We start from the raw sequence: 22396 nt of genomic DNA, 5'->3' as shown, positions 1-22396 counted from the left end.
GCAGTGCTGGTTTTCTGGCTGCAAATTCTTTTAGCTTTTGTTTATCGTGGAAGATTTTAATTTCATTGTCAAATCTGAAGCTTAATTTTACTGGATACAGTATTCTTGGTTGGAATCCATTATTTTTCAGCTTTTGAAATACATTGTTCCAGGATCTTCTCGCTTTCAAAGTCTGTGATGAAAAATCAGTCGTTAACCTAATTGGTTTACCCCTGAATGTAATCTGCCTCCTTTCTCTCAGAGCTTTTAATATTCTCTCCTTGTTCTGTATGTTGGGTATCTTCATAATTATATGTCTTGAAGTTGTCTATTACAGTTTTGAAAGTTTGGGGTCCTGTAGGCCTCCAGGATTTGGCAATCCATTCCATCTTTCATCTCTGGGAAGTTTTCTAGAATTATTTCATTTAATATGTTGTCCATTCCTTTGGTTTGAATCTCTATGCCTTCTTCTATCCCGATGACTCTCAAATTTGTTTTTTTATGACATCCCATATTTCTTGAAGAGATTGCTCGTGGGATTTAAGCATCTTTTCTGTGTTGACTATATTATTTTCAAGTTGATAAACTTTGTCTTCATTATCTGATGTTCTGACTTCTACTTGATCTAGTCTATTTGTAATATTCTAATTTGAGTTTTTAATTTGATTTACAGTTTCCTGCATTTCTAGGATTACTGTTTGATTTTTTTTTAAGATCTCTATCTCCTGGTAAAGCTCGTTCTTTGCCATTTGAATTTGTTTGTTTAATTCATTTTCAAAATATACTTTTATTGCTTGGACTTGCTGTCTCATGTCTTCTCTAATATTCCTTTCCATCTGAGTTAGGTATGCCTTGAGTTCTTTCCCTATCCCTGTTTCTGATGCTTTTAGGTCCTCCTGTAGAATTAAGTTGTCTTGCATTGTTTGTACTCCTTTTTCCCCTTGTTTTTTCATGATGTTCATGCTACTTTCCAGCTCTATTTGATTGCTGTGTTTCTGCTCTCTTCTATAAATTTGTTTTGGTTTTTTATATCTCTGTTGTCTCTCCTTTGTGTTGGTAGACTATGCCTGCTAAAGTGGATTCCGCTGGGAAGGAATTCCAAAGGCCAAGCTCCAGTGACGTCACCTCTCTGCTATGGCGGACCCCAGGCTCCTTGCCGGGGTGTCCGAATAGGGGGGGTGGGACTGGACTGTCTCTGGTTGGTTTCAGCTCCCGGTCACCGGCAGGCAGGCTGTCTACAGCCACCCAGTCTCGCTGGCAGCTGGCGGGTGATCGGTCGCCGGGGGGTGGGTGGACTCCAGCTGCCCAGTTGTGCGGGTAGCCGGCGGACGATCTGTCTCCGGCGGGCGGGTGGTCTTCAGCCGCCCAGTCGCGAGGGCCTGGCCTCTAGTCCCCTTGTTTCTCCTGCTAGTCCTGGTTTCTCCTGCTAGACCAGATTTCCCCTGAGTGATGCCTCTAGGCAGTTCAAACTGTACTCTGGGCCTGCCGTTTGTTGGGTGTGGAGGGTGGCTATTGGGAACCCCGGCACTCTATATTGTTTTGATTTTTTCCGCTTGCCCCTCCCCCAGCGCTGGCAAGACAGGTTTTGTTTTCGCTGCTGATGGAGGGGGAGTTGAAGGTCAGGTGTCTCTAGTTTTCCCTGAGTCTTTATGCAGGCTCACTCTGATAATCCCTCCCCCAGAAAGCCTAGGAGAGATTTTATGCGAATTCCCCGCTGTATGGGATATGAGCTGAGTAACACACACCTGTTTTATTGTTGCAATCTGTCAGAGAGTGGCGGTGGTTACTTCAGCTCTCCAACATGTTGGCTGCTGGTTTCCTTGGTGGAGTTTCCGTTGTGGGAGATAGAACTATACCGCTTCCTTCCCCATCTGAAATCCCGAACTCAGCTTGGGGCTCAGTGAGGGCTCAGCCAGCAGGGTTCCACAGAATCCGCAGCAACATTTCTCTCTGCTTGCTGGTTGCTTCTTGGCAGCGCCCCACCGTCTGTAGCCGAGGGGTGAGCCGCATGGATCAGTCAGCCCGGATCTCCGGTCGCACAGTTGGCTCGTATTTGAGACTCAATTACCGGACCTCGGTGCTGGAAATCCTTCCTCTAGGTTTCGGTGCACCCCCATTTTGCTGTAAGTTCCTAACAAGATAGTTTTTTGTCATTCTAACTCGTTATTCACCTTTGAAGTGGCATGGTACACGGGGTGTGATGCACTCTATTCGCGGCCATCTTGGAGTCCCTTTTTGGTGTATTCACTCTAGCCTTCTTTCACTAGCATGCATGAGGCACTGGATTCCATTCTTAGCAGCACATAAAAATAAAAGATATTGTGTCCACCTAAAATCTTTGAGGTATCTGAAGTTCTAAAACAGTTTTAGTCAACTTAGAAGAAACCCATGTACATCTGAACACACAGTAGAGATGATTTGGGCCTGTTCCTCACAGCCAGGGCATTTCACTCGCCCACACTGAGGAGCCTCTTGGAACGTCTCCTCTCTAACACCTTTGATTTGGGAGGCTGAGGCAGGAGAATTGCAAGTTTGAGGCCAGCCTTAGCAACTTAGCGAGACACTGTCTCAAAATTAAAATAAATAAATTTCGAAAAAGAAATTATTAAAGGAGAACAACTACAAAATTATCTCACAGATGCAGTTAATAAACACCTTAATAAACAAATTAATTTATGATAAAAACTCTTATTAAATGAAGAATAGAAGGAATAAAAGGGAGATACCAAAAACATCCAAAAATACACATGAGGGCATGCAGAAGCCAGAGAGAAGATGAATAAACAGAACTTTCAGAACTAGTTTAGGTGAGGAGAAGCTCAGAAGCAAATTTCTTGGACCAAAAAATCATGCCTCTTCTAAATATAGAGATTTGATTCATACTGTCCCCATTTTCCAGAAACTATTTATGAGAATTTTGCTGATAATAACAGGGAGGAAGATGGAGAATAGGTCTCTTTAGTGATCATAGCCTTGAAGAAAGGTCAGTCTGAACAAATATCCATATGTGAAAATATCTTCACAAGTGCTAAGGAAACAAGGTATGATATCAAGATACCTAGGTGTAGACACATTAAAGAGGGTAGAGAGCATAGTCTTATATTATCTGCATATCATTTCCCCAACCCCAAGCAGCACAGCCCAGAGAGACCTATTGTCCGCTTGAAGAAAGTGGAGGGAAATGAATACAGGACTTTGCCTTGGATTCCAATACTGAGCACATCATATTAAAATCCAACACCAGGCAGGCCCCCCTGCTTCATGTCACTGTGAACCAAATACATGACCTGAACAACCTAGAAGAGGAAAAGTTTATTTGGGTTTCAGAGGTCTTTGTCTATGATCAGTCAAATACATTGCTTGGGGTCTCATCTGAGGCAGAAAATCATTGTAGAAGGGCAATGTATAGGAAAGCTCCTCACTTTATGGCAGACAGGAATCAGAGAGTGAGAAAGGCACCAGGACAAAATATAAACCCAAAAGGCATGCCTTCAGTGGCCTAGTTCCTCCAGCCACACCCCACTTCTCTACAGTTACCACTCTGTTAATCCATTTAAATTATTAATCTATTAATTGAATTAATTCACTGAATAGGTTATTGTTTTGAGACACTATTCCAAAGTCCCAAATAAAACTTCAGGTCTTTTTGAAGCAAAATACAAAGGATTTATTCTGGCTGGGGTCAAAAGCACAGACAGCAAGCAGTTCTACAATCCTCAACCACGATTGGGGGTGGGAACCAGCTTATAAGGACTAAAACCACAAAGAAGGGGGGACAGAAGAGGCAATTATAATCACAAGACACATTTCATAAAGTGAAAAACTACATATTATCAGAAGCACATTTTTAGAAAAACAAGCTTGCATTAGTTCCATAGTTCAAGGATATAGTGGTCAGGGTGCAAGTGGGTGATGGTAGAGGTGTCAGCTTCTATGTGAGTGGGCTCATGTAGAAGGAGGACCAATTTCACATAGGATGAGGTGTCTGAACAAAATGGAGTAAGTCTGGGCTAATTTTCAAGTCAGCCTATAACAATAGCTATTATAATCTAATCACTTCATATCCTGCATTAATACAGGAGCTTTTGGTGGGGGGATACTTCATATCCAAACCTCAATGTTCCCAGATTCCTAAACTAACCAGGAACTGAACCTCTAGATCCACCTTGATGCCAGGCCAGAACTCACAGTCCTAGATTTCAGGCTTATGGTGCAGACTTGATCTCTGGTCTCTACTACTACTGGTTTGACTTCAGTACTCTTTGGCCCCAAACAGTCCCCAGTATCAGGCCTATACACAACAGTCCTAGGTTTGCCTTGGTGTCAAATGGTCACAGGTTTTAAGTCAGTCCTTGGAAGTAACAAGCTCCAGACCCACTCCAGGAGACCAAATCAACAAATTCCCTCAATTGGATTCAGGCTCTAAGTCCTTGCTGACTCAGGCACCAGTCAAGCCAGCCTTAGTGTGGCAGCAGCAAGCTTGCCCATGGATCATGCCAGAAAGCCTGTCCAGAATCTCTGAACTAGCTGACTGATGAAGAATTGATCCAGACAAAGTCAGTTTGCAACATCATGTCTTCAAAAGTGCAGATACCAATCCATTGCCAAAAAGATTAAGAAAAAAAGAAACATGATATCACCAAAAGGACAAAATAAAACAGCTTTGGCCTTAAGAAAATGGAGAGGAATAAACTGCCTGATTAAAAATTCTTCAAGATACATATTTCAAGAAAACTCAGTGAAGTTAAAAAAAAAAAGGAAAAACAACAACAGAGAAACCTCTCAATGAAATGCAAACAACACCGAAAATAAATACAATAATTGATCAGAATGAGGGTTGGGACTGTAGCTCTGTGGCCGAGCGCTTGCCTCATACTGGTGAGGTACAGGGTTTGATCCTTAGCACCACATAAAAATAAATAAATAAACAAATAAAATAAATATATTTTAAAAAGAATTGCTAGAGCTGAAAATATAATTAAAACTAATAAAACAGAAGGACTGTGAACTCAAAGACAAGTTACTTGAAAATACAGTCATAAGACAAAGAGATTAAATAATAAAAATAAATGAAGGAGTACTGTAAGACTTATGGGATAATCAAAATAGCAACTTTGTGAGCCATAAAGGGACAAGAAAGAGAAAAATAAAAGGGTAGAAATCTTATTTAATGAATAGTATCCCCAAACTGGGACATGGAAAGAAAGAGAGAAAGGGGGAGGGAGGGAGAGAGGGGGAGGGAGTGAGGGAGGGGGAGAGAGAGAGACACCAGCACAGTAAGGTCAATGTCTCCAATCAGATTAAATTCAACAAGACAACCAATTCTGCAACCCTCAACCATGAAGATATATTATATTCAAACTGCCAAAACTCAAAGACAGCATCTTGAAAGCAGAATGAGAAAAGAAGCATTTAACATGCAAGGGAATTTCAATATGGCTAGCAAAAGATTCATTAGCAGAACTCTTACAGGACAGTAGAGTGGGATAGTATATTCTAATGCTGAAAGGAAAAACTGAACAAATAGTGAATCCAGCACAGCTGTCCTACAGAAACAAAGGAAAGAGAATTAATCACCACCAGACCTGTCTTACAAGAACTGCTAAAGGGAATTCATCAAAAAGGGGTGGGGACACCCCCCACCACACACACAGAGAAACTAAAGTATACAAGTAGAGAAAATCACTTAACGCCAAAGGAAGACAATAATAGAGCAAATGATCCATAGAACATCCTGAAAACAATTACAAAATGATAGTACTTAACCCTTATGTATTAAAAAAAAAACCAAACTAATTTTTGGTAAATATGTTGTAAGCCACACAGTGTGAGGTGCTTCTGGGAAACATCCTTAAGAGTAGAACAGGGAGATTCTGATTCTCTGCTGCCTTCTTCCATTCTGTTCCGTGGAATGAGAATATGAGGATCGGACAGACAACAGCAATCTTAGGGCTATGCATGTTGTATCAGGCTCAAGGAAAGGCAGAGAGGTGAGCTAGAAACAGCCAATGTTCCTAATGACTTCACAAAGCCATTGTGCTATCCCTGGGGTATCTTTCTCTGTACTATTTTTTCCTAAGAGAGAAATTGGTTTCTAACTTGTGTAAGCCACTGTCATCTTTTGTTTTGTTTTGTTTTCTGTCATATACAACTGAATCTAAATTAAATGAACGTATCCCTGCAATATTCTTTCCTTTCCTCCCAATGCCTTCAGATCACTCATACTTCTTTGGATGTTAAGATTTTTTCAAGAAAGTTACCCACAACTCCACCTAGGCTATGTTAGATACTTCTGTCAGTATTTACTGCTAGATTAGACTCTATGAGTGCAAGAATGAATCTATCCCTCTCAGCAGTATATAGTAATGGTTTAATAAATATTTGTGGTCTGATTGAAAAAATAATTAGTAGCTATTATCATAAATTCATATCTTTAAATAGGTCTGAGGCACAACTGAGAGTGCTTGTGTAAACAATGGCTAGTGTAACAGACTTGTCCTAGAAATTTACATGGGTGATAGGTAGGAATAACTAATGATGGAGAAGTTTATTTTGGGTGCTCCTAAGTTTTCATATTTTCTAAGCTCCAGAGGCTTCAAACCACCATGGTTTCTGAGGAGTTCTGCCATCCCAGGAGTATACAAAAACAAAAACAAAACAGTCCTAATACACAGTGAAATGTGGAATATGTGCATTTTAATTCCAAGATACTTCATAATTTGATGAGATTTACATTCTAGTGGAGGAAAATACACAACTTAATGGCAGGTGGTAAAGTATTCTATAAAATAAAACAGGGGGAAAGGAGGTAGAAAATGATATGTAATGCAATTTTAGATGTGGTGATCAAAGTGTTTCAGGGAGTGATATTTAATCAAACATTTAAACAAATATAATACTATCACATCGGAATTTTCTGAGGATAATACTTAAGATGTTTATCTTCTGATTGTATATCCTAAAATTATAATCTACCAAATTGAAATATTCTTATACCAGAGGAATTTTCATAATACTTACTTTCCATAGCTTTGTACTTTTTTTCTCAATTACAGATCTCAAGAGGCCGTGGGTTATCTGTAGGATGTTTTCAATGTATGGTAAGCATTCTGATTGATAATCAAAACTTAAAACATTGAAAATACCAATTCGCTTCTCAATGGTCATAGTCAAAACACATCGAAAGTAGTTTTGAAATTTATGTAGAATAGTTTTAAACTGTGCTGAAGATAATTCTTTCAAAGATGATATTTTCATACTCATGACTTTGGCTTTCTCAACCATGGTACAATATTTTAGAAACTTGTAGCTGTAAATACTAACTAGGCCCATTGAATCACCAATAACAGTCAGGAGATTCACAATCTATAAATAAAAATATTAAAAAGCCAGAATTCTTATTGTAAGAGTGAAAAAAGTATGGCCTGATAAACTAATAGTTCTTATTAAAATAAAATAATAACCTTATGTGAATTAATTTTGTTCAGAACCTCTATTAAATATCAAAATATATTGGAAATAAAAGAAATATAAGAAATTCAGATGACTAATTCTTGACTTTTATGGAAAGGTTTATTTGTCTATTTAACTTTATAATTAATATGCTACTTTGAGCCACATACTAGAAAGATCAATCATTTATTTTCTTATTGCCCTGTTTTAGAGTATATGTTCTATACATAGTCCCAGAAAAGCCAAGTCTTATATACTATGTGAACTCATCCAACTTCCAAGACATAGTTAATTTGGATATTGTGACCCAAGTTGAGCCAATTAGATTATCTATGAATCTGGGGAAAAATATCCACTTAGATAGTAACAAAGAGTTGGATAATGTGTCAATATTTGGCAAGATGATCTTATGCAGGAGCCATAAAAGAGAAATCCCATGGTGAATAAAATACACTGTGGTGAGCGTGAATGAGAGATTAAGGGAAAGACAAATGAGAGATAATATGGGAATAATTTTCCAGTTGCCATAAACTGTGAAACTCTTAATTTTCGATAAATCCCTTACATCTGAGAATTTCAGGGGTTTCTACTCCCAAAACCAAACATTCCCTGAGATGAATAGTTCTTTTTTTAAAAATTCATTATATTTACATATAATATCAGGGTTCATTTTGATATAATACAAACATGGAATAAAATTTGCTCCAATTCAGTCCCAAACTTACTTTATTTTGATAGGCAGTATCCATTTCAAAAAGTAGCTGACAATCTGGCCATCTAGTTTTTTTTGATAAATCCATAATTGAAATCCAATCAATAAAGATAGACAGGCGGGGATCTTGGTAAAGAGGAGTAATTTTGGCTAAAATATATAATTTGAAATTTAATATTTTCAGAAGTCCCATTAAAAGCAGGACTTTTATTATTAATGTTATTAATGATATCTAGAACTGCTAAAAACTGAGATTGATTTATTATGAGGGTTAGACAGAATACTGATCTATACTAATTGATGGAATTTAAGGATAGATGTAAAAGTTTAGATTTAATATAATAGAAACAGAAGAATCATTCATAGATAATTGTGATGATACAGGAGGGCATAAATAGTTTCTATTATAAGTTGTTCAGTTAACAAACATTTGAAATATATCTGCTCTGTGGAAAATATTATACGATTAAGAGTACACAAAGATTAGAAGACACAACCTCTGCTATCAAGGAGTTCATAATCTAGCTAAGCTTCTAGATTTCCATAGGCAAAACAAAAACAAAAACAAAAAGCTTGACCTGCATTTTACACTTTACACAAAATATCAACTCAAGATGGATCCTACACCCAAATATAAATCACAAACCTATAAACCTTTGAGAAAATTAGTGTGACTTGAGTTTTGCCTAAGAGTTTTTCGATACAAAAACAAAAACATAATCCATACAATAAAAAAATGATGAGCTAGATATACATTATCAAAATTAAATAGTTTAGCTCTATGAAAGAGGATGAGATGATAAGGTACTGACTGGGAGAGAATGTTTACAAATCATAGATATGATAAAGCACTTGGCCCAGATTACATGCAAATCCTCTCATAATCCAATAATAAGTAGACTGTTACCCCAATTTAAAAAATTAGGCAAAAAACTAAGGAGAATTTGATGAAAGAAAATATACAGATGGAGGATAAGAAAAGATGAATAATAATAAACAAGTGAAGTGAAAATTACTGCCATATCACTATACACATATAAGAATGGCTAAAATTAAAAATATCTGACAACATCAAATGCTGACAGGGATAAAAAGAAACTCATACATTGTTAGCAGAAATTTAAAATAATGGTACTACTTTTCAAAATTGTTTAGTTATTCTCAAAAAAAATTAAGCACACACTTTTGACCCAGAAATTCCACTCCTATTTACTCAAGAAAAAAATATGTTCATCAAAAGATCTATATGTGAATGTTTATGGTTTATTCATGACTACCCCAAATTGGAAATAACCTAGATGTGAATGGATCAACAATCTGGTAAATCCAGACAATAGAATATAATTTAGCAATAAAAAGAGACTATGAATTTATATAAACAATGTGAATTATAGATGCATTTTTCTCAATGAAAGAAGCCAGACCCAAAAGGCTACATATCCATTTATAGAACATTCTGGAATAATAAGAACAGAAAACGGATCAGTGTTTTCCAGAAATAAGGGATGAGGGAAGGTTTGACTGTAAAGTGGCTATGTAAGAGAATTTGAAAATAACAGAATTGTTTTGTTTAGAACCATGATGGTGAATATGCAACTGTAATTTGTCAAACCCATAAAAGTCATACCCAAAAAGAGTATGCAAATTTTCAAAAATCAGGATGTTGAGAGAGTTTGAGATGTAATACAGACTGTGACAAATTAATCTAACTATATTACAATTGAACTACATAATTTCACTGGAGGGTGGAAAAGAAATGATTTGACCTCAGTAACTCTGGAAAATACTTTCTGAACTGGAAACTGTAAGGTTAGATAAAAAGAGAAGAAGATGAACTGTTTGTAAACACTGTACTTTTCTCAGAGACATTAGAATACTAAGTCTGAAATCACTTTACAGGTGTAACAAATACGAAACTAATATGTTGATGGTTTTTTTTTTTTTTTTTTTTGGTACCATGGATTGAAGCCAGGGGTGCTTGAGCACTGAGCCCCAGCCCCAGCCATTTTTTGTGTTTTATTTAGACAGGGTCTCCTGAGTTGCTTAGGGCCTCACTAAATTGCTGAGCCTGGGTTTGAACTCGTGATCCTCTCACTTTAGCCTCCCAAGTCACTGGGATTATAGGCATGCACCACCATGCCTGGTTAATGTTGATTATTTGAGCCAGATTTTCTATAGCCAGAGGGGAAAAGTTACAAATAGGGAAAGGGAGAAAGCTAGAATAAGATGTTGGATTGGTGTCAGATATATCAGTATGAACTTTTATTAGATGTGGTGGGGGAGAAAGAGTATTAATATAGTATACTTAAAAAACAATAATACCCCAAACCAAATAACTCAATCAATAAATGGGCCAAGGAAATGAATGGACATGATGATATACAAATATGTGAAAAAATGTTCAACATCTCTAGCAATTAGAGAAATGCAAATCAAAACTTCTCTAAGATTTCATCTCACTCCAGTCAGAATGGCATCTATTAAAAATACAACAATGATAAGTGTTGGCAAGGTGTGGTTTTTCCCCCATACATTTCCCACACACATACATTGCTGGTAGGACTTCAAGTTGGGGCAACCAATCTGGAAAGCAGTATGGAGATTCCTTGGAAAATTCATAATGGAACCTCCACTTGACCCAGCTATTCCACTCCTTAGTTTAAACCCAAAGGACTTAGAAACAACATACACAGTGATATAGCCACATCAATGTTTATAGCAGCACAATTCACAATAGCTAAACTGTGGAACCAACTTAGATGCCCTTCAGTAGATGGATAATTGACTAGGAGTTACAGTCAGCAGAAGGGAAAGTTAATTTAATTGGTTTAAAGAATCTTGCAGCCACAGAGAATGTTAAATTTATTTCATTTTGCTATATGGAGAAACAGCAGTATATGATACAAGGGGACATGCTTTTGGAGGGTGTATTGTCCTTCACAAACTATATCTGTGATTTTCAAAACTTGAAAATAACTGTCTTGAAATTTAATAGTCCTTTTCATATGCCAGTTCTTATCTCTAAGACATGTGGGTAGTAACAGAAATGCATATAAATAAAGATTTTACCAAATAAAAAAAGAAAGAAAAAGAAGGAACATGTGAGAAGTTTGAGGAAAAACTTAATTCTTTGGACTGAAAAGCCTCACTAATTGGGAGAAAGATTAACCTCTAGCTTTATTATAAAAAAGTTGCTAACTTCAACTAATAAAATACTGGGCTAAAAAATCAATTTTTCCCAGAGGAAGGTAAATCACAGTAACATAATACTGAAAGCTAGAAGACAGCAGAGCAATCTACAGAATACTGAGGAGAATACTAGGGCAGGGACACATCTTAACAAGCAACTACAACTGTCTATAATATCTGTAAGTGTACAATATAGCATGAAGATGACATCTCTGGATTTTATTCAGCAAGAAACTCCTATCAAGCTGATTCATAATAGACTGCAAGAATTATTAAAACTGTATGTTATTTCTTGATTTGTATATTTTATCTGAATACATTGCAAACTTTAAGTATGAGATTTCAAGGGACATAATGATTGCATTTCAGCCAGTTTTTGAGAAAGAAGAAATTTAATAGGTAGTGGTAGTTACAAAGCACAATGAAAAAGACTGATTCCTGGGTCTTGCAAAAAAAAAAAAAAGAAGAAAGAAATCAAATAATGCAGGAGATACCAGCTTCCCATTTAAAGAGGGCCTTTTTTTTTTTTTTCATCTGAACTCAGCAAACTGTGGTCACATGATGGGAAAACAAACATTACACTTAAGGAGCTGTTTTAAAATCCTTTTAAATTCTTTGTCAGGCTAGGAATTAAGTAGTTACCATGTAATTTCAAATTGTGTACACACAGCTAGAAAAGAATTATTAAAAAGTGTCTTATATTATAACATAAAAAATACTTCCTATTTGTTATGTGTCATAAAATTTTATAATGCATAACTAAAAAATTTAAGCCTTGGGTTATTTTCCCAATCCTTATCTTTTATGCAGTCTGTGGCTGTATGGATGATTCACACATGCTCAAATAATTCTAAATTCATATTGATCCCCAAAATTGTGAATTTATGATCTTTTCATACTCTATGTCTGCTATGTCTCTGGGAAAGAGCATCAGATGCTTAAATTCAAGCCAATATTGCCAAAGAAGACTAAACTGTTAAATACTTACTTATATAGTTTTCCATAGTATTCACCATATTTTGGATTTTTATTGAAAACTCTAATCTATTGGGATCTATAAGGAGATTTGTAGGGAATTCTGGAACTCTAAGAAAAAAATAAAAGAATATTTGAGGAGAATATCGTAATTAACAAAATATAATTACTCATAATGTCAAAAAATGTCTGATACTTACTTATCATTCAAGTTTTTATTCTCCAAATCAATCGTAGTTTCTGTGTGATTTCAATTGAAAGAATGAGAGAATTTTTAAAAAATTGATTGATATTTATAACAGTTAAATGACAATTTGATATGTGTCAGTGCTTTCCAAATAGCCTAAGAAAGAACTCTAGTGGTCATCTGAAAGGCACTATTCAAGTAGCACACTCCAGCCCAGATTCTGGAGTCCAAGAGTTTGAAACTTTAAAAACTTTCATTTTTTCAGCTGTTTTGGGGATGGAACCCAGGTCTTCATGCATGCTAGGCAAATGCTCAACCACTGAGTTACTTCTCCTTCCAGGTAGTATCTATCCTGATGAAGAGAGTCCTTTCATCCCTTCAATGAGAAACTGCTTGGCTTTTTTTTTTTTTTCTCTTCTTCTTGTGGTATTGGAGATTCAATTCTGGGGTGAGGAGGATTCTACTACTGAATTATATCCTCAGCCCTTTATACTTTTGAGACATGTTCTCACAAAGTTGCCTAGGCTAGTCTTGAACTTGTGATCCTTTTGCTTCAGCTTTTTGAGTCAGTGAGGTTATAGGCATTTGCCACTATGCCCAAAATTGCTCATGTAATGAGATGAAAATGAATATGGTATTATTACTTACTTGCACCACAAATGATCTATACATTCACTGCTCATTTTTGGCACTGTTTATCTGTTTATCTTAAAATTTATAAAAATAATAATCTATAAACTGATAATTCATAAATAAATTTCTCTTACATATAATTTTCCAGCTATTAATGTATTTACCCTCATTGTTAATGTCTCATTTGTCTTACCTGAAATGTCTTCAAAGTTATAAGAAAACATTTGTGGTTCCTTGGCTTTTGGGAGCAGTTCTTCACTTAAGTGATTTTTGACATTATATTCATTTTCTGACATTTCATCTTCTTCACATGTCATACATTTTTCAGGGCCCTGGTCAGTCTCAGGAAAGTTCTCTTGAGAATTTTCTGGAGAATAACTCTCAGAAGGAGTTCTCAAGTGTAGATTTACTTCAAATATTGGGGCATATATTTTTCTCAGATTCTTCTCCACTTGAATGCCACTCAAAACCTAATTTAACAGATATGTTATCATGCTGGTGACAATATATAACTAATAGGATGTTTAATCTAGGGTAATAAATTTTAAGTGGTAAGTTGTAACTAAACTTACACATTAAAATACTTTTTAATGGTATGAGGGGCATATGTATGTTTGGTGTGTTGAATAAGGAAGTGTGAATAATATTCATAAATCACATTTTTACTTCCAAAACTTATAATTCAAAAATGTTTATATTTTTCAAACAGGATCTTACCTCATTAATATCAGTGTTTGTTTTTACTTCTGAGTTTTGAACAGAAAAACTATCCGAGTTTGAATTAACCAGTTCATCGCAATCATTTGTTATCTTTCCAACAGGAAAAAAGTTGTCCTTGAATGTTCTAGATTAATAAATGGGGAGAAAAAAGTAATCCTCTTAAAGTCATATATCTCATTAATATAAAACTATATATAAAGAATTCCTATAACTCAACAACAAAAGACCAAAAAAAAAAAAGTTGAAAAATTGACAAAGGATTTGACTGGGTCCTTTTCCAAAGAAGATGTACACAAACAGCTTTCACTTAACCCAGACAGTGACAGAGCACCAATGACTTTGAGCAGAGGAAAGTGGATCAATCAGGACTGCATCACTTTGGCCGCTGACATTGGAGGTTGGCATTGTGGGAAGCCTAGGGACTCTGCCCTTGATCATGGGGCCATACTGGAGAGAAGCTGCTGAATATTCAGAAACATAGAGATTCGGTTCTGGGATGGTGGACACTGCAGGCAGAAGGCTGCTAGGTGAGTTCCCTGAACACCCCAGGAAACCTAAACAGAAGGCATCCATAAACATAGCCAGAGGGAGATCAGTTAAGGTGGAAAATTGCCTGATCTGAAGCAACAGACAGTAACTGCTCCCAGCCTTATCCAGCTCCCAGCCTGACCTCATGGTCACAACTGGTAAGTGAAAGAGCACTGTTTGGACACTGTCTGGACTTTGCATCATTCACAGTCAACAGAGGGAATTAATACCTGCTGTTCACAACTTGGGGCAGTAGAAATTAGAATCAAGGTTAACCACATGAGTCCCTTTACTACAGTACTCCAGAAAGTGGCATTGGCCAAGAGAATATGGAAAATTCACAACCAGAGATCCTGTGTTCATAGACAGCCAATGGGCTCTACACCAGAATGAAAAGGATCCTGCAGAGGGGAGCAGGTACATGGCCATGGCAATCACAAGAACACTCAAGAGCCTAAATTCCTGTACTCAATAGAAACAGCCAACTACAACATAGCAACTTACAAGCAATCAGCTGCAGGCCCTGAGCTGATAAACCAGAATTGCCTGGTGGGAAATCCATAACAACTAGGGAACTGGTTCCTGTGCCCCAGCAATTCTGGAGGGATCCACAAGACAAAGAATAATGAATATTGGCTAAATATCCAAACCCCAATGAAATCTAAACCAAGATTCAATAAGAATTTTCTTCACTTTTGCATGGTTTACAATTATGAATAATTGTTATCCTAATAGCCAATATTGTACCTGCAATCCATTTGAATGTATTTCATCTAAAGGTTTAAAACATTAGTTGGAATCAATCTTTTTATCTTTTTTTTCCTAGCTCAAGTTTATACTTGCTTTTCTTATGCCTTATTCATCCTCTTGCATTATCTGCTACTAACTTCAAATACCTACCATCCATCTATACTCCTTTCTATATTGGTGGAAATTATTCTTTTCTTTTTTGATATTTCTTTTTCCCATTTTTACTTCTCCTTTTTGCTCAATCTTTCTTTTTCTCCACCCCTTTTAGCTCTCATTTAAGATTAAAACAATTGTGCTAAATTTAATAATAATTTTTTAACCTATTCCAGAATTTGTAATAAAGATCATGCTTGTATTTGAGTAACTGTGAGGAGCAATATCAACAAACTTTTTGTTTCTTATTGCCAATTATTATCAATATTACCAGGCTTCGTTCTGAAGTTATTATAGTGAATGGAGTGGTATCTCTCAAAGTGGTGGTGACATTTGGGATCAGCAGAGGTCAAACATTGACTTAAGTATCAATATCTGGATATTCACCCGACCCAGGGCTTTTAAGAGAAAGGAGCTCAGAAAATAGTTTCTTGCTTAAAAGAAGAAGTGAGAACTATTACAATAAATGGGTAAACACATAAACAATATGAAAAAGCAAGGGAACAAACCACACCAAACAGCCCATGCTTCCACAACTGACTCCATTGACATCACAGTGGAGGAAATGTCAAAGGAAGAATTTAGAAAGTTCATAGTCAAACTGTTCTAAGAGCTAAAAGAAGATGTAAGGAGTAAAATTAGAAAGAAAATACAAGAAGCGAAAGATCACTGCAATAAAGATATACAGGTTCTGAAAAAGAACAAAATAGAAGTCCTGGAAATGAAAGACTCTGTAAACCGAATTAAAAATACAGTGGAAAGCATCACCTATAGATCAGACCACTTTGAAGTTTTAGGCCACAAAGACAAAGTATATAATCTTGAAAATAGTGTTGACTTCAAAGGCCCTAGAAAAAGAAAAAAACACTAACACCAAAATCAGTAGAAGTCATGAATAACTAAAATCAGAGCCAAAATTAATAAAATTGAGAAAAAAATATGAACGATTAATGAAATAAAGAGCTGGTTTTTTTGAAAGGATAAACAAGGTTGATAAACCCTTAGCCAAACTAACCAAAAGAAAGAGAGAAAACTCTCAACTTATCAAAATTTTAGATGAAAAAGGAACTCTCTCCACAGACACTACTAAAAACCAGAGGATCATCAGGATCATCAGAAACTATTTTGAAAACTTATATTACAATAAATTAGAAAATCTTGAGGGTGTTGAAAATTCCTAGAATTCCTCAAACTGAACCATGAGAATAAAGAAAAATTAAACGGGTTAATATCAAGTAATGAAACTGAAGCAGCTATCAAAGTCTTCCAATAAAGAAAAGCCTAGGACTGAACAGATTCTCAGCTGAGTTCTACCAGACCTTTAAAGAAAAACCAATAGTAATCCTCCTCAAATTATTTCATGAAATAGAAAAGGAGGAAACACTGCCAAACACATTCTATGAGTCTATATCTCCCTGATTCCAAAACCAGAAAAAGACATATTGAGAAAAGAAAACTTTAGGCCAATATCTTTGATAACATTGATGCAAAAATTCTTAATAAAATATTGGCAAAATGCATACAAAAACACATTTAAAATATAGTGCACTATGACAAGTCAGTTTCAAGCCAGAGATGCAAGGTTGATTCAACATATGAAAATCAGTACATGTAATTCACCACATAGACTTAAGGTCAAGAATCACAGAATTATCACAATAGATGCAGAAAAAATATTTCACATAGTATAGCACCCATTCATGTTTAAAACACTAGAGAAACTAGGCCAACAAAGAACTTACTTCAACATTATAAAGGCTAACTATGAAAAATCCAGAGCCAACATCATACTGAATGAAGAAAAACTGAAAATATTTTCTCTAAAAACAGGAACAAGACAAGGATCCCACTTTCACCCACCTAGTCAATATAATCCTTGAAATTCTAGCCAGAGCAATCAGGCAAGAGAAGAAAATTAAAGTAAAACAAGTAGGAAAAGAAGAGCTTGAATTATCTCTGTCTGCTGATGACATGATCTCTACTTAGAAGACCCAAAAACTCCACCAGAAGATTTCTAAAACTCCTAAATGAATTCAACAAAGTAGAAGGATATAAGATCAATTCTTATAAGTCAATTGGATTCCTATACTCCAATAATGAATCTGCTAGAAAAGAGATTAATTATCCTATTCATAGTAGTCTCAAAAAAAAACCCTTGTTAATCAATATTAACAAAAAAATGAAGAACCTCTACAATGAAACTTATATAACACTAAAGAAAACCTTTGAAGAAAATCTCTTAGAAGATGGAAAAACCTACCATGTTCTTAGATAGGTAGAATTAATATTGTCAAAATGGCCATACTACCAAAAGTGCTACACAGGTTCAACAAAATACCCTTCAAAATTCTAATGACATTCTTCACAGAACTAGAAAAAGCAGTTCTGAAATTCATTTGGAAGAATAAGAGATCCAGAATAGCTAGAGTACTCCTTGATGAGAAGAGTGAAGCAGAAGGCATCACAATACAGGACCTCAAATTATACTACAGAGCTATTGTAATAAAAACAGCATGGTACTGGCACCAAAACAGGCATAGAAGACACAGAGAAAAACCCACATAAATACAGTTATCTGATACTAGAAAAAGGTATTAAAAACATACATTGGAGAAAACATAGCCTTTTCAACAAATGGTGCTGGGAGAACTGTAAATCCATATGTAGAAGAATAAAATTTAACCTTTATCTCTCACCCTACACAAAATTCAACTCAAAGTGGACCAAAGACATACATATTAGACAAGAAACTCTGCAGCTGCTAGAAGAAAATGAAGGAAATGTAGGCCCAACATTCCAGAAAGTCGGTACAGGAAGCACCCTCCTAAATAAGGCTCCTAAAGTGCAAAAAAAAAAAAAAAAAACTTAAAAATCAATAAATTGGATGGCATCAAATTAAAAAGCTTCTGCACAGCATATGTAATAATTACGAGCATGAAGAAAGAGACTGCAGAATGGGAGATCTTTGCCATGTGCTCCTCAGAGCATTAATATTCAGAATATACAAAGAATTTTAAAAATTTTAAAAAACACAAATAACCCAATCAATAAATGGGCAAAAGAAGTAAACAGACACTTCTCAAAAGAATAATTACAAATAGTCAACAAATATATTTTAAAAAGTTCAACATCTCTAGCAATTAGGGAATCTGAATCAAAACTACAGTAAAATTTCATCTCATTTGAGTCAGAATGACAATTATTAAGAATAAAAATAGTAATAAATGTTGATGAAAATATGGGGAAAAAGTTACAGTTATATATTATCGATGGGACTGCAAATTAGCATAACTACTCTGGAAGGTAGTATGGAAATTGCTCAAAAAACTAGGAACTGAACCACCATGTAGCCAGATCAATGTTTATAGCAGCATAATTCACAATAGCTAAACAATGGAACCAACCTAGATGCCCAGCAGACGAATGGATAAAAAAATGTGTTATATATGCACAATGGAGTATTACTCGGCCATAAAGAAGAATGATTTTCTGTCATTTTCCAGTAAATGGATTGAACTGGAGATTATCATGCTAAGTGAAATAAGCCCGTCCCCAAAGGCAAAGATCAAATTTTTCTGTGATATTCGGAAGTCAATCTAAAATAAGGGTGGGGGGGGATAACAATAAAGGGAAAGAGAGAGAGAGAAAGAAAAAAAGAAGAGAGGAGATTTCACCAAAATAGAGAAAAGATCAGTAGAATATATAAGCAAATTGGGTATAAAGAAGGGATGTTATAAAAGAAGAAGAGTAGAATGATTTTGATTGAAATTGTGTATGTGTATCCATGGATATGACATGGTGGGTTGCAGCATCGGATGTATCCAAAGGACACTAATTAAAAAAAAAAGTAAACTGTAAATTAATTGAATAGGAATTGCTGGATAGAGGGAAGGGAGTGGGGTGGGGCGAAGTGAAAGTGCTGGGGACTGAATTGGAGTGGGTTGTGTTCTATGCTTTTTTTGATTATGTCAGGATATATCCAGGTGTTGTCCAACTAAAAAAAAATGCTTAATATCATTGGGGAAATACAAACAAAAAAGCACAGTGGGATATCATCTAATACTCCTTAGGATAGCTATTGTTAAAAACTGTGGGGAGCCACTCTGAATGATTCGAATCTTCAATCCTGGAATGGAGAGGCTTTGATTATCACTACATCTCCTTGGACATTGCCCTGGTCTCAGAAGTTTGAGGATACATCCTCAGATGTAGGTGTCACTCTATAGCCCTTGGTTGGAATTACACTCACATGTCCCTTGTAACTCCATCCCTTCTAACCTTTTTTGGATGGAACTTTCTAAGAATGAGGGTCCTCCCAATAAAAGCCCACTTCCTAAGATGCTCACTCTCACTCTCTCTCTCCAGCCTCTTGTGACTATCTCTTGCTCTCCCATTTGAGGATCTTGAGGCTGAGAGTGGAAGAGCCGTTCTGAAGCTTGTTTAAAGGTTAAATATGTGTCTGTTTTATTTGGTATCCCTGGAAATTCACAGGAGTGACTGTAAGTTCAGCTGTCTCTGCAGGCCAGGGGTGGCTGGTGGTACCCGGAATGAGGGACTGCTTGGGAGGTGAATTTCCAGGTTGACTGAGAAAGCGCACTATAGAAATTTAGTGAACCATGATTTTTTGGGGAAGAGAGGAAGCAGACAATTTCAGAGTCAGGGACATTGAAGAATTATCATGGGCAGTTCCATGTCTTCAGATAAAGAAATGTATTTAACAATTCTGGAGACAAAAATCAATTGGAGAGGAAAACCAGTCAGAAGGGCCCAGCTAGCTCAGTTTCTGCAAATAGCTAGCAAGGTGTGCCTGTGGTTTTGTCAGCAAGACTCACCAAATTTACGTACTTGGAAGAGGCTAGGTAGAAAATTATATAAAGGCTGCCTCTCTGCCAAGCTGTCTGAAAGTACAAGAAAGAGTGTTCAGAAGATCTGAACCACTTTAGAAATGTGTCTTTTTGATGATCTAGAACAGGACCAATGGTTCCCTGAGGACCTGGCTGAAAGGGCTTTAGAGAGCTGTTAGAAGTTTAGAGCAGGAGAAATGGCCCGAGACTCCTTCCAAGTGATTTTCTCTTTCTGTGGTGGGACTGAGGACAGAATCAATTTTTGCTCAGTCTGAAGCATGGAAACTGCAGACAGGCAGCCTCAGGGCAAAACCTAAAATCAAAAGTTTAGTCTCCGCTGAGCCGGTTAGACCCAGCAGCTTAGAGGAGCACCAAGGGGCATGTTCCAGAGAGGAAACTGGCTCCCATCAGATTTCTGTGAGGCAAATTCAAAATGGAGAGGAACAAGAGGGACAGGAAGATACAGACGAAAAAGAGTCACAATCTGAGGGGACTCAGTAGAAAGTGAAGAAGACCTGGAGGAGGGTTTTACTAAATTACATCTAGATGGCCCAGCACCAACCATCCAAATTCAGCCACTCTCCTCTGGGAGAACGGGGTTCAATAATTACTCTGAACTGGTGGTCATCATGTTTATGCCCCTACAACGTGGCCTTAGTAAAGCGTAGAAAGTGGGGGAAGATATTACAGGTTTTCAGCTTTTTCCAGTCTTTGAACAGATAGATAACAAACAAAACCAGCATGTCTGCTTGCATGCTGCAATTCCCTTTAAGAGTCTAAAGAAGCTTAAAAGTGTTTGCAATACCTATGATCCAAACTCACCCTTTGTGTAAAGCCTGCTCCATTTGTTATGCCACCAGACTCTACCCCAAATGACTGGATTTCAATGGCAAAGGCTTGCCTTTCAGGGGGTGATTATCTCTTTGGCGATCTCACTGGACTGATTATTGTACTGAACAGGCTGAGAAGAATAGGAGGCAAGGCTTTGATGCCCCTTTGGAGATGTTAACGGGAACTGGGGAATTTGTGGACCTAGAGAGACAATTTAATTATGATCTAGCCATTTATGATCAGATCACTGCATGTGCCAAAAGAGCATGGCTTGAGATATCTTCAAGGGATCAAGTGAAGTTAGATTTTAGCCAGATAAAACAGGGATCAGAAGAACAATTTTCCGATTTCGTAGCATGCCTGTACCAGGCAGCTAACATGTCAGTCGGAGATTCAAACACCTCAGAATTCATGCTTAAACATCCTCCAACCCCATTGGAATAAAGGGACAGTTTCTGAATTTATTCGCCTTTTTGTGGATGTTGGTCCTTCAAAATTACAAGGTTTTATGCTTGCTGCAGCTTTAAAATGGGCACTTCAGCCCCAATCCCAGAGATGCCATTCTCAGGGTGTTATTTTAAATGTGGCAGGACTGGGCATTTGGGGGGGGGACTGTGAATCTCCACACAATAGGACTGAAACCTCTCCCAGTTCATGCTGCAGAAAGCTGCACAGCGAGGGGGATGGAACAGATATGGAGGCGGCCCACCTCCTTAGGGGCCAAAAAACGGAAGATGGGGCCTATCCCAGGCTCAACACACAATGGGGGTTCTGCAGTATACACGGGAGGAGGAGTCAGAGTGGCAGGCCTTGAGGTCATCACAGCCGGCCATGGAGGATCATCACTATTACCAGTCAAGTCCACCCAGACAGTACTTTTATGATCAGCCACATTAATAAACTTTACACTTGAAATGGGACCACAATGAGTTCCTACTGAAATCCATAAGCCATTACCCCCAGGAACCATAGGCCTAATTTGGAGATGAAATAATTTTAAAGAGGGAATTCAAGTAATGCCAGGAGTTATTGATTCAAATTTTAGAGATGAGCTAACAGTCACTGTGAAATCAGAGCATGCCATTCGGCTCTCTACAAAAGACATGCTGGCATAATTAGTACTTTTTACCTTGCCATTCTGCAGATGGCCCGCTTAAGACCTCAACTTCTAGGTTCCTGGATAGAGTGTACTGGGCTCAATTAATCCAGAAGGAGACCCCCCTTTTTAATTTTTAAAATTTTAAAAAATTTCAAGGTATTGGGCTGGGGATGTGACTCAAGTGGTAGCACGCCTGGCATTCGTGCAGCCTGGGTTCGATCCTCAGCACCACATACAAACAAAGATGTTGTGTCCGCCAAAAACTAAAAAAAATAAATATTAAAATTTTCTCTCTCGCTCTCTCTCTCTCTCTCTAAAAAAAGAAAAAAAGAAATTTCAAGGTA

At 36.8% G+C, this 22396-nt stretch overlaps 1 protein-coding gene across 1 annotated transcript in view; it reads right to left on the bottom strand.

Annotated features, from left to right (window-relative positions):
* Dnah14 (dynein axonemal heavy chain 14) overlaps nucleotides 1-22396 on the bottom strand; it is a 322525-nt gene that overhangs the window by 232531 nt on the left and 67598 nt on the right. Inside the window, 6 exon segments of the mRNA XM_078022909.1 lie at nucleotides 7000-7344; nucleotides 8157-8293; nucleotides 12321-12476; nucleotides 12700-12714; nucleotides 13321-13597; nucleotides 13845-13971. Coding sequence (XP_077879035.1) covers nucleotides 7000-7344; nucleotides 8157-8293; nucleotides 12321-12476; nucleotides 12700-12714; nucleotides 13321-13597; nucleotides 13845-13971 — 1057 coding nt within the window.

The sequence above is a fragment of the Ictidomys tridecemlineatus genome, chromosome 10 (genome assembly GCF_052094955.1).
Source record: "Ictidomys tridecemlineatus isolate mIctTri1 chromosome 10, mIctTri1.hap1, whole genome shotgun sequence".
Taxonomy (NCBI): Eukaryota; Metazoa; Chordata; class Mammalia; order Rodentia; family Sciuridae; genus Ictidomys; species Ictidomys tridecemlineatus.
Note: the sequence above shows the minus strand (reverse complement) of the source record. Positions and strands in the feature narration are given on the sequence as shown.